Below are 13,285 nucleotides of genomic sequence, written 5' to 3'. Positions count from 1 at the left end.
CTTTGAGCTTGATCTTGAATATGTAGTTGTTGCCACGAACGATGATCTTGAATTGAACTAGCACGAACTTTTGATTTGAACTCGTACTCCTTGAATCTTGATTTGTTCTTCGTTCTTGAGCTTGAATTTGATTTGTTCTTCGTTCTTGAGCTTGAACTTGATTGCTTGAACTTGAACTTGATTGCTTGAACTTGAACATGTGGAGGAATTTGCAGCGTTTGATCCACGAGCTCTTTCTTGCTTCTTGTTATAACTTCTGGTGTCTTTTCTGGGTTATGAAAACCCATATTTATAATTGTGGAATGGAAGAGTTATGATAAGAACAAACTCTTTCCGACCAATCAAATCGAAGTGTGACAAGACCGCATTTGATTGGCCAGAACATGTCACTTGCACACGTGGCGCAATTTCATTAGCCTTTTAATGTGACTTGGGCTTAACAAAGTGGGCTCATCATCTGTAGCCCAATTAAATGAACTAGCCCAATGGATTAAGATTTATTTATTTAATCCATATATATTTGAACTTATATAATTAATCTAATTATATTAGTCCATAATACTTAGTTGGACTAACATATTTAATATATAGTCCAAATTATTTTATTTAATTTAAATCCAATAAATTTTGTATGCCTACAGTTACAAGAACAAGAAGGGTGATATCAGTGCTCTCTAAAATCCTGTGACACCTAAATATATGTGGTGGCTAAAGTTGCCAGGTGAAATTCTCTGACTACATCTTTTGATTGTTTAAAAAAATTACATTAGTGTTACAGTAAAAGTTAATAAATGATAAAAGATACAAATATTTCCAACTTTTACAACAAAGCTCAAGACCTGTTTAGATCTTCCTCTGGTTCCCACTCCATGTTGAACCGAAGGGTATACTGAAATCCATATATCCCCAGAAACCCAGCGTGCTTTTGACATAAAAACATAAAGCTCGCGAAGCTTTGCAATAGACATATGATATTGCCATTTGACTATTCTGTTCTATGCTGGTCTTTAGGATTGCTGTACACGGGTAACAACCACCTGGGGCCATGTTTCCTTCTCCCATAACATCGCCAATAAATCACAAAGATTACAACAATTACACACATTGGGATCGCCCACCTGCAGCAGAAAAAAGATAGAAAAGGAAATATTATGAAACATCCTCGGTCCAGGTCATGTCAGCTCACACTAGTTCACATCAAACTACGGAAAATTCTTTCACAGTTTGACCATTGAAAAAGAGGGACCTAGCCAATACTGCCCAGTATCATATACCCTGATACGTAACAATTACAATATCAAACCCATTATCAAACAGGATTTTAAAAGAAAGCAACTTTGCTTCAAAAAGTAGTCAGGAGAAGCATGTCTAATGGCTGCTATAAACAATCTTGTACTGCTTCTACTGATCACAGAAAAAGAGAGGAAAAAGAGCAACCCTCTTTTGTACTGTTTTATTTACTAAATAGTAACGATGCGAAAACATCAAAGAGATTCACAAAGGACACCTAAAAGCAACACAATTTCAGAATAAAAAGGTAATATTTTCAGTACCTGTCCAGATCAAGGATTGGACTATACACAAGTGTTTCCCAAGTAGCTACAATAAAATGCCAAGCTGGATTGTAGTACAGTGACTCTGCAGACCAAAACATCCTTGTATATGTTTCTAAGAAGATAAAGAGAATCCATGCGCCAATCTCGACCAAAATAAACTTTATGATGAATCGTCCAACCACCACCATGAACAGTGAAAAAGCCACCAACCAATTAAAGAGTCTGTTATTATAGTCCTTAATAAATAACGACTTTGACTTCTCCAACATCTGCATAATTTGTAGATATACATAATTCAATTATAGGCCATATGAAATGGACAAGGGGAAGAAAAAACAACAAGAATTGAAGTCGTAGTACATCACAAACAAATTATGAATAAGCATGTATAAACAAGACAGAGACGGGCGAAATGGGTAAATTTGGAGACCAAGACTTATGCTGCTTAGTTCAATATATAAATTTATCATCTGGGACTCTTGTTCATACATAAGACAGGTAAAGGAACTTTCCGTTGTTATCACTTGCATTGTCTTAGTAATAGCACAGGCAAAATCAGTTTCGGGGGGTTTATGTGCACATAAATTAATACAGGGAGGAGGCGGGAGAGGCAGAACTCATATTTCTTAATTTCAACAATGAACTCACAGAGAGACCTAATAATTTTAGAAGCCACCTCCAACTAAATTGATTCCAAAGGCTCTACAGGTATTCAGACCAAATGTCGACTCTTTCAATTCTTTTTCTCTTATAACTGGAAGGAGGATGTAGTCTAGTACTATTAACTAGTCCAGAGAGAATACTGAAAGAGGGGAGCAGGCAATTGATCTCATACAAGAACATAGGTGACAAATAATTTCCATATTTACTAGTGGCTGTGCAACTGATGAAGATCAAAATAAGATGCAAAAGCAACAAGATTTCCATCGACTTTCATTTGGATAGTGAGTAGTTTTTATAATCATAAGTCAAGTCAATAATAATAGAACTGGAGTGACAGCCACTTGACTGTAAGGGAAGGAGCGAAAAGCCAGGATGGCTTGGTAAGCAAGCAATCCGTTATGTGGGCGCCAACAAGTTCCTTCTCTTCTTTCTTTTTTCAAGTCACGATCAGAATGATGATATTCTTCTTTGCTTTAGAAAGGAGAAGGGAAAAGGCCGATTTGCACCACCATCCTTTTATTAGAAAAGGATTTGACTAACCACCAAGGAAGAAGGGATGATAAAAAGGAAAATTTCTTTTGTTATTCAGCTAAAAGGATATGAGTATCATTTACTGCAAAGATAAATACGGTGTGTCTGTTATCCAGATTTGTATAATCAATTATTGGTAAAAAGGTAATTTCTGTCTAGCTTCCTGAATGTTTTTTCTCATCTGTTGATCCAGATTGATGCAATTAACTTCCACATTCACCACAGATGGTAAAGTCTCAAGCCATGGTTCACCTTTTGGGTTCAATTGTATACTGTCCTTTACTAGGGTAGGGGCTTCTTGGTAAAATGCGCCATATTTCTTTCTCTTCCGCTCTCGCCCAACGCAACTAAATGCAATATTACCAATAAGAGCTTAAGTATACACTACTCACAATATTGAGAAAAATCTTTTTGATAAAAGAGCAACCAAGTGCTAAAAACTAAATGTATTGAACCTTGATCATTCGCTTTTCATAGTTGATTTTAGAAGGTCCGACACATTCACTGTGAAAGCTTTGGTTGCATTGGAGGAAGCCAGCATTGAACTTTGCCATCGTAGGAAGTTTGAGGACCTGAAGATGGTCCATTTTGTCCTCACATCTTGTATACAAAGCCTCACACAGCTTTGAGGATTGATATTCATTCGCCAACAAGATATTCTTATACACCTGCAAAGGTGTGGCAGTAAGCAAAAATCTGAGAACTGCGTAAAACTATGCTTTATTGCAATCAAGTCAAACCTTTTCAATCTCTTCGTCCAATTTATCAACTGATTTCTTTGCATGGTGACGACCAAAATGCTGTTCATCAAAGAGGTTCAGCGCTGCCTCTTTGTGCTCTTCATGAACCTTTTGCAAAGACTCCCCTGGCATTGGTAAAACCATGTTAGCCGTCCGCTCATTGTACAGTTTCAGACACCGCTCCAGAATGCCCTTGTTGAAGACTTCCACAAGGGACCCTGTGGATGGAATCTCCCCTTTATTCAATGCTTCAAGAATCTGGAAACAAAATTACCAATTAAGGGCAAAGGTTTTAAAAAACGTCAAAAGTATCCAAAAGGTATTACAAATTAGGATAATTGATGGATAATCACCTGCTCAAGGAAAGATACGAACTCCTTCCCAGTGAGAGATTTACCCTGGACAATTTTTGGACGAATAATAGATGCTACAACTTCTTTCAATTGCTCCCTCTTCTTGACATAAAGAAGATCAAGCTCAGCATCCTTCATGTCACAAAGCTTTGTGCGCTGAAGATGGGGCTGTTAAAGAAACATGTGCGTTATTATATCTGATTGTATCATTCTGGAAGTTCTTATAGAAAATGCTCAACTCTAAAAGCATACCAAGTTGGCTATATTACCTCAGCATGCACGTTTACTATCCATAATACCAATGCAACTACATAACCAAAAAAATCTTTTTCTTCATTTTCTGGGAGGAGAGGGTAGGATGGTTTTTCGAGGTAGAACATGAAGAGGGCATACAAAGGAATAAAGCTATAGTTTAGCAACCATACCTACATATACGGACATTCAATGACCTTTCATATAAGTTTTAATTGGTTCCCCACTTCCCTTACAGGAAAAGAAAAAAGAAAAGAAAAAGAAAGGGTCCAATATGATGCTATGGTTATATGGTGCGACTTGCTTAAGCAAAACCAATGATCAATGCGTGTATAGGGTTTTGCTATTAGTAGGTTAGCATTGTGTCCACTTTTGTATTCCATAGAGTACGCCTAATAGCAAATTAAAAACATATTAATGGGAAGGACTTTAGTGTCTTTGACCAAAAGGCTAAACCCAATTTTATTTCTTCTCTTGGTATCTTGCCCGCTCTCTCATTTTCTCATTGATTCGTGAACGGTTGCCGAACCTCCGTCTGGATTGGCCCATGTTTAACAGTGGTGGTGACCTTGGCAATCTTTCTTTACAGGAGCTCTCCTGATTTGTTTTGCTGCAAAATATAGGGTATTCATCTGTTGACTCAATCCCCAAATTATGGTGCTTGATGTAGATCTAAGTTATGCTGATTTTTATAAGCCTCATCAGTCATCAGTTCATTTTGCAATCTCTTAACGGAGGGTGTCAACTGGAAGCATAGTATGTGAGCTCGAACTATGGGGATATCGAAAAGGAAGTCATACTTGGAGGTATTGAGAGAAATTGCTGACTTAGAGAGGCATGAGGTAGCAGCTGTAAGGGCAGAGGAAGTTGGGATGGTAGAGGTAGTGCCAGACTGCCCGCTTACGAAGATAGGCTAAAGCAGCGACAGCATCGACGGCAGCATCGAAGAATACAATGAGGGAAAATGGGTATCAAGAAAAAGATTAGGAGGGTTGTTAAATTAGGTATGTTTGGTATGAAGGAAAAAGTTTTCCTCAAAAATGCTTTCTTTGGACAATGTTTTCGAAAGATGCTTACAGATGCTTAGTTAGTCGAAAATATTTGTTAAAGGCTTATAATAATAACAACAAATTGGGTACTGCTTTGATTGAGAATTTAATGAATCTTGAAAAATGATAATAAAATCCAAGTGTTGATTGAAGCGAGTAATATGAAATAAGAGTTGGAATAGTTGTAAAGCATTCTCCCCCTTATAGATAAGTTGTCTTTGGAAAATACTTTTTGGTAATCAAACACCAGAAGATGACTTCCTCATGGAAAATATTTTATTGAAAGATGATTTCCGAAACAGCAAGACACATATATCATAGTCCTTTTAATGTCTTGAACGAATGGATATTTTATGGAATGTAAAAGTGGGCGAAATGTAGCAAAACTTATGTATGTGTGCATGCGTGTATGTGTATATACAGAGAGAAAGAGAAAAAATGCAAGAAAAAGTTACTGTTAACCAAACAACAATTATATGGACAAAGGAACCGAAAAAGTACAATTCAGTGAAAAACAGTGTAACCTAAAAGGTCTGTGTGATGGCAGCTCCCAATCAAAGTAAAATATGTTCATCAACAATGAGCAACTATCCTAGATCAGAATTAAAACCAAAGAGGAAGAGAAAAGAGTTGGAGAATTTAGTTCAATTTGGATCCCGTACCGGGAAAGGTGTGTTTTTCCACTTGGTTGGCGGCAAGAGGAGCAATCTTGACCACCAAGAACCTGAGGAAGAGGAAGGTTACGTATGTTAGTTGGTGCTTCATGTGCAAGGGTTCGAGCGAAGATGTTGATCACATCCTCATTCATTGTCTGGTAGCATCGAGGTTATGAGACATCCTTAATTGGTTTGGTACATTTTGGGTGATGCCAGGCACGGTGGAAGAGGTGATGTTCAGTTGGAATTATGGTAGGAGGAGGAGAAGCAGGGCGTGGAAGATTGCACCGCTAACTCTTTTGTGGGTCATTTGGGGGGAAAGAAATAGGAGAGTCTTTGAGAGTGTAAAGATGGATTTTGTTCAGTTAAGAAGTAGTCCTTTATCCCTTATTTCTTTTTGGTGCACCCATAAGGTTCCTGTTTGTGTAGATGATTGGGTGTCGTTTGCAGAAAACCATCTCTCTTTGTAGGTTTTCTACTTTTGGTATACCTCTTGTACGCATGCATGTTTTCTTTTCCCAAACATTAACAAAATTGTACATAAAAAAATAGACTTATCCAGAAAAAGAAAGAGTTTGACTAGTAAATATGTAGTCACATTGAGATGTATTATTTTTTTGTAACCGTGGTGTCCGGACCAACTTGCGTGCACCTCGACTATTTCACCGGATAACTATTACCTCACCAACATATGTACTGGGTAACTCTGCCCAGCAAGACTTAGGCAGATGGGAAGAAATCAGCTAGTGTTTTTTGGTCTTTGTTAGAATTTGAACCTTGATCTCCAAGAGTTGTACCCACTTCATTGACTACTATGCCACACCCTTGGGTGCCAGTCAAATTGAGATATACAAGGATAATGCGAGAGAAACTTTAGATTAACCTAACATTGGCAAGGGCAGACAGCATGAATCTAGGTCCACTTAGGAGTAAAGTTTTAGCAGGCCATTGCAGGAAAGGAATGTAAAGAAGTTGGGAGTTGAAGAGGAGAAGGGCCTAGCTATAAGTATGAATAAAAGAGATCAGAAAGTAGTGTGAATTGTAATAGGAGAGTAAGCTACTTCCTACTATCGCCGGGTGGCTGGGTGGATATCTTTGGCGGTATGCTCGATGTAGCCAGAAACATCCTGAACTATCTTCTCGTAAAATTACCAAGAAAAAGAAAACCCAACGGCATATTCTTTGGAAGCAAGACATCATGACCATAAGAAGAGTGGAGATAGATGATAGAATAGCCTGGGCCCTTGCACCACTAAAAGAGGAAAAAAAAACACAGACAGCTTAGAGAAATAATGCATTTACCAGGAGAACAGACCACGTAGAGAAAGATGCACAGAATTATAGAGGAGATTTTTTAAGGTTAGATAAGATATAACATCTAGTGATTGTTGCAGTCACAAAAATTATCTAAGTGACATCTGAGTTGACTACTTTTACTGAGCTAAGCTGTGAAATGCAAAACTCAAGGAAGAAGAAAAAGATCAATGAACATAAGAAGTTAGTCCATACTTGTGGTAAGCTGAAGGCTGTGCTATTATCACCCATTATGGCTAAAGAATCTCGAATCCGGTTTACCTGAAACCATGCATTACTATTAAAACTAATACATAAAGGTAAGCATCATCATTTGCAGAACTCAAAGAGTATAAAGAGTACCTGATCAATATTTTTATCACCTGTGGTAACAGAATAAGCAACCATGGTTAGCTTACATTAGGCTTTATAGTTATTTAATATGCATGCATATAAAGGTAACTGAACCAACCATCACTATTAGGGACATGTCGTAGAGCTTCATCAACCATTTCTTGCACGGATTTTCCTTCTGTCAAAGGTACACGCTCAGACAAATTCCAAAAAAGAAACAGAACAATGAGAAAAGGCATCTGGTTATTAGATGGAAGAGAAAAGATTATGCTGCCAAAACACACTTAAAATTTTTACATTAAGCAGATAATGTTAAGCACTTTAGCTCATTTATTCATTTGCAGTCCCTAGTCCATAAAGCACTTCACATTCACAAAATGACAAGCAATTGCACATGTGAATCTTTTGGACATCTTTTCCCTACTTACGAAGAAAATCACGCTGGATGAGCCATAGTAGCTTTGCAGGTTCAAACGCAACATCTTGTCCCTACACAACACCCATCAACTGAGCATGTCACATAACTTGTTAAGTAGCTTTTCTTTCATTTCCCCTCTCATTGAGGTAAAATTAATAGGCTTCATGACTACAAATGCTTACCTTTACTCTGGGCGCAAGAAGAGCAGAGAGACAAGGATGAACCAACAGAGAGTCAGAACAAAAAAACAGAGAGAATGTGAAGTTCTTAAACTAGAAACTTTTGAAACAACTCGATAGAATCAAACCTTCCATAGAACTCCTCGGCGAGTTCAACTGCGAATGACAGCCGGGATATGTCAGCTTCACGTATCTAAAACATACAACAAAATGCACAAAAAGTATGATTACAGAAAGAGCTTATTCATTTAGGAAAATAGGACAGCAAATAAACTACCACTCCCAGAGCTAAAACTTCAACCATATTGGGATGAGCTAACAGTGTCTGACCAATATGTAGGCAAGAATAGGTGGAGCAAGAACTGCTTTTAATACAACTGGGTCATCCATTTCATTCTTTGGTTATCTTCTAGCACGTGCTCACCACTTAATCGATTTAAATGAGCTAAAAAAAGTTTTACATGGTAGAAATTATGTTCTTGATCAGATGACAAACTCTTTATAACAGCACTCTTCATTAAATAAGTGTTGTGAGTTACCTACATACCTTGAATATTTCCGGAGTTAAATATCAACACAATACATTGCATTATATTATTTGTACTTGTCAAAAGAACAAAAATGCAAGCTATGCACAATCCATATCTAGCTTATTAGTAAGTAAATGTACATTTGTCATCCATATGTAAGAGTGTTAATGTGGAATTAGTCTCCATGCTGGCATGTTCTCCACTTAGCACATGAGACCTTCAATTATTTTGCTCCGCATTTTCAGGACTTTCTTGACGAAAAAGCAAAAACAGTAAGAATAATCGATCATTTGGGTTGTTAGGTTTCTATTTGTATCTAATATCTTGAGTAGTAATATCAAGACTACATTACTATCGCATCTACTGAGTAGAGAGTAAAGACTAGTACTATGAAATAATGGACCTTTGCTCCAGTTATTATTAGTTACATCAAGTTGAAATATTGGAGGTCTCTGTAATATCTTAAATGTGAGGCAAGGCAAGTGATACTAGAAGCACACAGGGGAAGATAACATAATTCACCTATAGATCAGTAAAAGAAAATTTCTAGAAATCAGGTTAAGCTCAACTAAACTTAATAAAACTGTTGAAGTTGGAAGATAATGCTCAATAGTTGAAACAAGCCTCAATTTAAAGTACAGCTTTATTCAAGTCATATTGCACTCTGAATTAGCTTCCTGTCTACTTTAATATTTAACATCATTAAATTTTCCCTAAATCATAAGTATGTTCTCGTCTTTTCTTCTTATGATGAAGAACGTATGTCGTCATATTCTCATCTTTCCAATAATACAACTAACCCAAGTTCCAAATTTTGAAGTACTAACTTTTAGCTCACGATACACTTGAGGAAATACGTGAAGCCAAGCTTTCTAAAGATAGCTCAATTATTGAGTACATCTTCATCATTACATTATGGAGCCACATTCAATAGGTCAGCAAGAATCAAAGTTCTTGATCTATCATATAATTTAATTGCATACTCATTCCATAATCAGCTAAGCAACCTTTATCAAGAAAATAATCTGCTAAGCAACCTTTAAAACAACAACAACTATGCCTCAGTCCCAAACAAGATGGGGTCGGCTATATGAATCCTCACTGCTTCATTTAAGTTCAACTCGTGTCATCATCATACCAAATTAAAAATATCTGCTAAGCAACATTTTTTTTTTTTTGGATGACCAAGAACGGAGCCAACCCTTTGGGCCAACCACAACCTTTGAAACTCGGGGATGATGGGTCATGCTCTCTACCCTTTTCCACTTAAATGCCAGAGTTAGTTTAGTTTGGCGCAGGGCTCGAACCTGTGACCTAAGACACAAGGCCCCCCGGGGGCCTGCTAAGCAACATGTTTTGTACAGCAAAAAGAAAGAAGAAATATATTTTTCTCTTTTAATTCTTTTTTCTTTCTGAGATGGATGGAGGAAGATAAAGTTTTGAAGCATGCAGAAGTCTCTGATATGAAGAAACTAAGCCTGGTTATAGCTTGAGTAAAGATTAATCTATCAAAAGCACATTTTCTCTCTCCCCAACCCTTCCTCGCCACCCCTCTTTCATAGGAATGGATGAATATAATATTTAAATATTGATCAACCTGTATAATTTCATAGAAAGAGATTGGAAGTTAGGAAGAGTAGCGCACCGTCTCGGGGAGATTGTATATAAGCACAGAACTCATAACAGTTGCAAGGGCAAAAATCCTGAGAAACAAAAAACATCAAGAAACAACTATATTCCGTCACAGACTTATGGTAGACTGCAATATCTGAAGACATGCATATTACCGGTCATCATATACATTTGACTTTCCAATGCTTTCAAAACCTTCTGTGTCAAGGTAAAACACAGAAGTTTTTACTCCATTGATATCCATCTCTACTGGAGTGCCCCAAACCCATATCCCTGGAAGAAAAGGAAACGAGGAAGTTAAACGATGTCCAGATCTCTTTTTGAAAGAGCAGGTCCAGCAAAATCTTGCATATACACCTTTTGTCTTTGTATCACGCATGTGCCCAACACCAAAACCTGCAAGGATAGAACTCGATCGCTCAGTTGCTTAAAAACAGCAGAAAACCTTACAGCTACCAAGGTAACAACAAATCTCAACAACTGAAACAAAAGGTGATGCCAGCTATCAAAAACATAGGGTGCACCTTCATAACAAGATAGGGAAAGAAGCTGATTAAGGGTAAATGATTTTCCCGAACGGTATGGACCAATAACCTGGTCAAACATTTTGCAGAAATGTTAACATACAAGAAAAGAGATTGGTAGCAACAAAATTTAGGTAAGAAACAACTCAGTTAGAAACTTCCTCCAACATAACCATATTCAGATGCATAAAAAGACAGATGTTTGATAAGGCATGCAAGATTCACCAAAAAAAAGCATAGTACTCCCTGAGTGCCGATAAAACTAACCTATTTCCTTCTTGGACCATTCTGGAAAAATAATTGACCTTTTTCTTTTTAACAGAGAATTTTTCTTCTTTTTTTTAGTTTCTCCTTCTAACAATTAGACAAATATGAACTACTACTATTTTAGATTATTCCAAACTTGATGCAATATCTTACCTACTAAGTATTTCACTTTTCCACTTCAAAACAGTTACTTTGAGCAACTTCTAAATAAATACAATATTCTGTTCAGACATTTTACTATGGATAACTGTGCAAGTCAAACTATGTCCAGTTTAAAGAATACGGGTGAATAATAAAAAACAGGACCGACCCCTAAACATAATAACTGTAACTGCCAAGCAATATCAAGGAGACTCAAAATTCCATAGAACTTTGCAAGAGATAACTTTTTATTTACTAAGATATGACAGGCAATAACCGATGCTTGAGATTAATGTAAAACCTACAGCAACAGCTGCAATGGGTGTAGTTATCTTCTCAATTGCCTCCAATCCTTCTCTTGCAAGTCGAAGTTTTGTGTGACCAGGATCAGGCTCTATAATAGGAAACCTGTCAAGTAGAAAGATAGCTATATGTTGAAACAACAAACAGCATTCTAGAAACAATACAAAGATAACAAACTATGTACCTCCATATGAAGAAAACGACAAAAAGCTCAAATACATCCAACTAACCAAACCTTGATGAGACAAGATTGATCATCAGTCATAGTAACAATAAATGATCTAACTTCTAACACAAATACTAAAAAGAATATACTGCAAAGCTTCTGAGTTTTCATATTCTATCTGTCCACACTGTTGAGAGACTCATTTATACTGTTGCTTATCTTTTTCTTTTTTTCGATACAAAAATGCCCAGGATAGCTTGCGAGTAAATCGACTATTTCACAGGTACCTGCATCCTCTCACAGCACAAGTGCCGGCTTAGGCATATGGTAAGAAATCACCTAGTTTGCCGCTGCTGAGATTCTAACCATAGTTTCTCATGATCTTTTTTCCAACTTCATCGAATACTAGATCAAACCTTTGGGTGTCATACTGTATTATACTTAAACTTTATAAGGTGGTGTCCGGGCCATCTCACGCACACCTCAACCATTCCACTGATTACTTGCTATCCCCACCAGCACAGGTACCAGGTAACACCGCCAACCACGGCTTAGGCAGATGGAAAGAAATCATCTAGCGTTTTTTTTACTGGCAAGCTGGTCTAGATATACTGAAATGGATAATGAGGATTCATATAGCGGATCCCAGCTAGCTCGGGATTAAGGCTTAGTTGTTGTTTATTGTTGTATATAACGAGGCATGCTGGTCATAGGAATAAAAGTTAACACTTAGTCTACTGTATGAATATCATGCATAAACACAAGGGCAGGTTCAATCATTCCTGGATAGCCATTATACTTAAACATGTTAGCAGTAATCAAGTAAAGAAAATAACTGATACAAAACCCGGGAGAGAAAGTACAAAGACAAACAAGTAAAACTTTACATTGTGAATTCTAAACAAGCAACTTTGCATTCTCATTGCTCGAGCCTATGTCTCACTGGCCCATAGCATTTTATACTGATATTATACTACAGATCACAAGAAACACAAAGGATTTGAAGCCAAATAACTCAAAGTAACAAAATTTCTGCAAAAAAAAAAGGCTTACGCTTGATGAAAATTGTCAATAGAATAAGACCCAGATGCGAGAATGAAAAGAAGGGTAGAGAAAACGGCGAATCGCCCAGAAAGCTTCATTCTTGATCTGGGATGGGGATTCAGCTGCTGTTATCTTGCAAATGCCATAAAGTTACAAGCATTGAAAACTGAAGAATTTGGGATTCCAATTTCTCAAACCAAAAAAGGAGAAAGTCGTGTGCAAAAGGGGTGCACGTTAAGGATCGTGGACCCGTCTATTGAGGATTTGGTATTTTTGGGGTTTCAGTTCAGAAAACAAATGAAAAAGAAGTGCAAAGTATTAGATTCTTGCCCGAGTAGAAGAATTTGGAATGTAATAAACAAAAAAGAAACTTTTACGAATTTCCTTCCGAAGGGTATTATTGTCAATTAACAGCTTTAAGAGTTGACCCTGTCGCTGCGTTTTCGACGGTAAATTTGTATGGATGGTATTTAGTATTAGCATTTGGAATATATATCTTAGTGAAGAGAGTTATATTGGGATTTGTGCAAAACTAAAAAGAAAATGTTTGGAGTTATCTTAGTCAACATTATGTTTAACTTTTCTTTACATTTTTACTCTCCTCCGTTCCATTTTAATTCCTCTGTTTTATATT

General features: G+C 37.0%; 1 protein-coding gene across 1 annotated transcript; it reads right to left on the bottom strand.

Annotated features, from left to right (window-relative positions):
* Positions 1-671: 671 nt before the first annotated feature.
* LOC104092464 (uncharacterized) lies at positions 672-12,983 on the bottom strand. Its single transcript, XM_009598075.4, has 17 exons — positions 12,661-12,983; positions 11,444-11,546; positions 10,731-10,800; positions 10,564-10,602; positions 10,362-10,479; positions 10,220-10,277; positions 8,173-8,237; positions 8,048-8,054; positions 7,876-7,936; positions 7,566-7,625; positions 7,457-7,476; positions 7,310-7,375; positions 3,844-4,011; positions 3,491-3,748; positions 3,206-3,418; positions 1,554-1,825; positions 672-1,118 (listed from the first exon to the last, which is right to left on the bottom strand). Exons 1-17 carry the CDS (start codon positions 12,747-12,749, stop codon positions 986-988), a joined length of 1,800 nt encoding a protein of 599 aa, XP_009596370.1. The 5' UTR covers positions 12,750-12,983; the 3' UTR covers positions 672-985.
* Between the last annotated feature and the right edge of the window lie 302 nt (positions 12,984-13,285).

The sequence above is a fragment of the Nicotiana tomentosiformis genome, chromosome 1 (assembly GCF_000390325.3).
Source record: "Nicotiana tomentosiformis chromosome 1, ASM39032v3, whole genome shotgun sequence".
In the NCBI taxonomy this organism is placed as follows: Eukaryota; Viridiplantae; Streptophyta; class Magnoliopsida; order Solanales; family Solanaceae; genus Nicotiana; species Nicotiana tomentosiformis.
The sequence above is the reverse complement of the archived record's forward strand: the minus strand, read 5'-3'. Positions and strand labels throughout refer to the sequence as shown.

Bases quoted from the DNA above. Each gene is read 5' to 3' on its own strand.
- LOC104092464 (XM_009598075.4), bottom strand. From the start codon at position 12,749: ATGAAGCTTTCTGGGCGATTCGCCGTTTTCTCTACCCTTCTTTTCATT. The intron at 10,603-10,730 runs GTGCACCCTATG...CTATCCTTGCAG, and splicing joins TTCCCTATCTTGTTATGAAG to GTTTTGGTGTTGGGCACATG. The intron at 4,012-7,309 runs GTATGGACTAAC...TTTCTTTAACAG, and splicing joins CAGCCTTCAGCTTACCACAA to CCCCATCTTCAGCGCACAAA.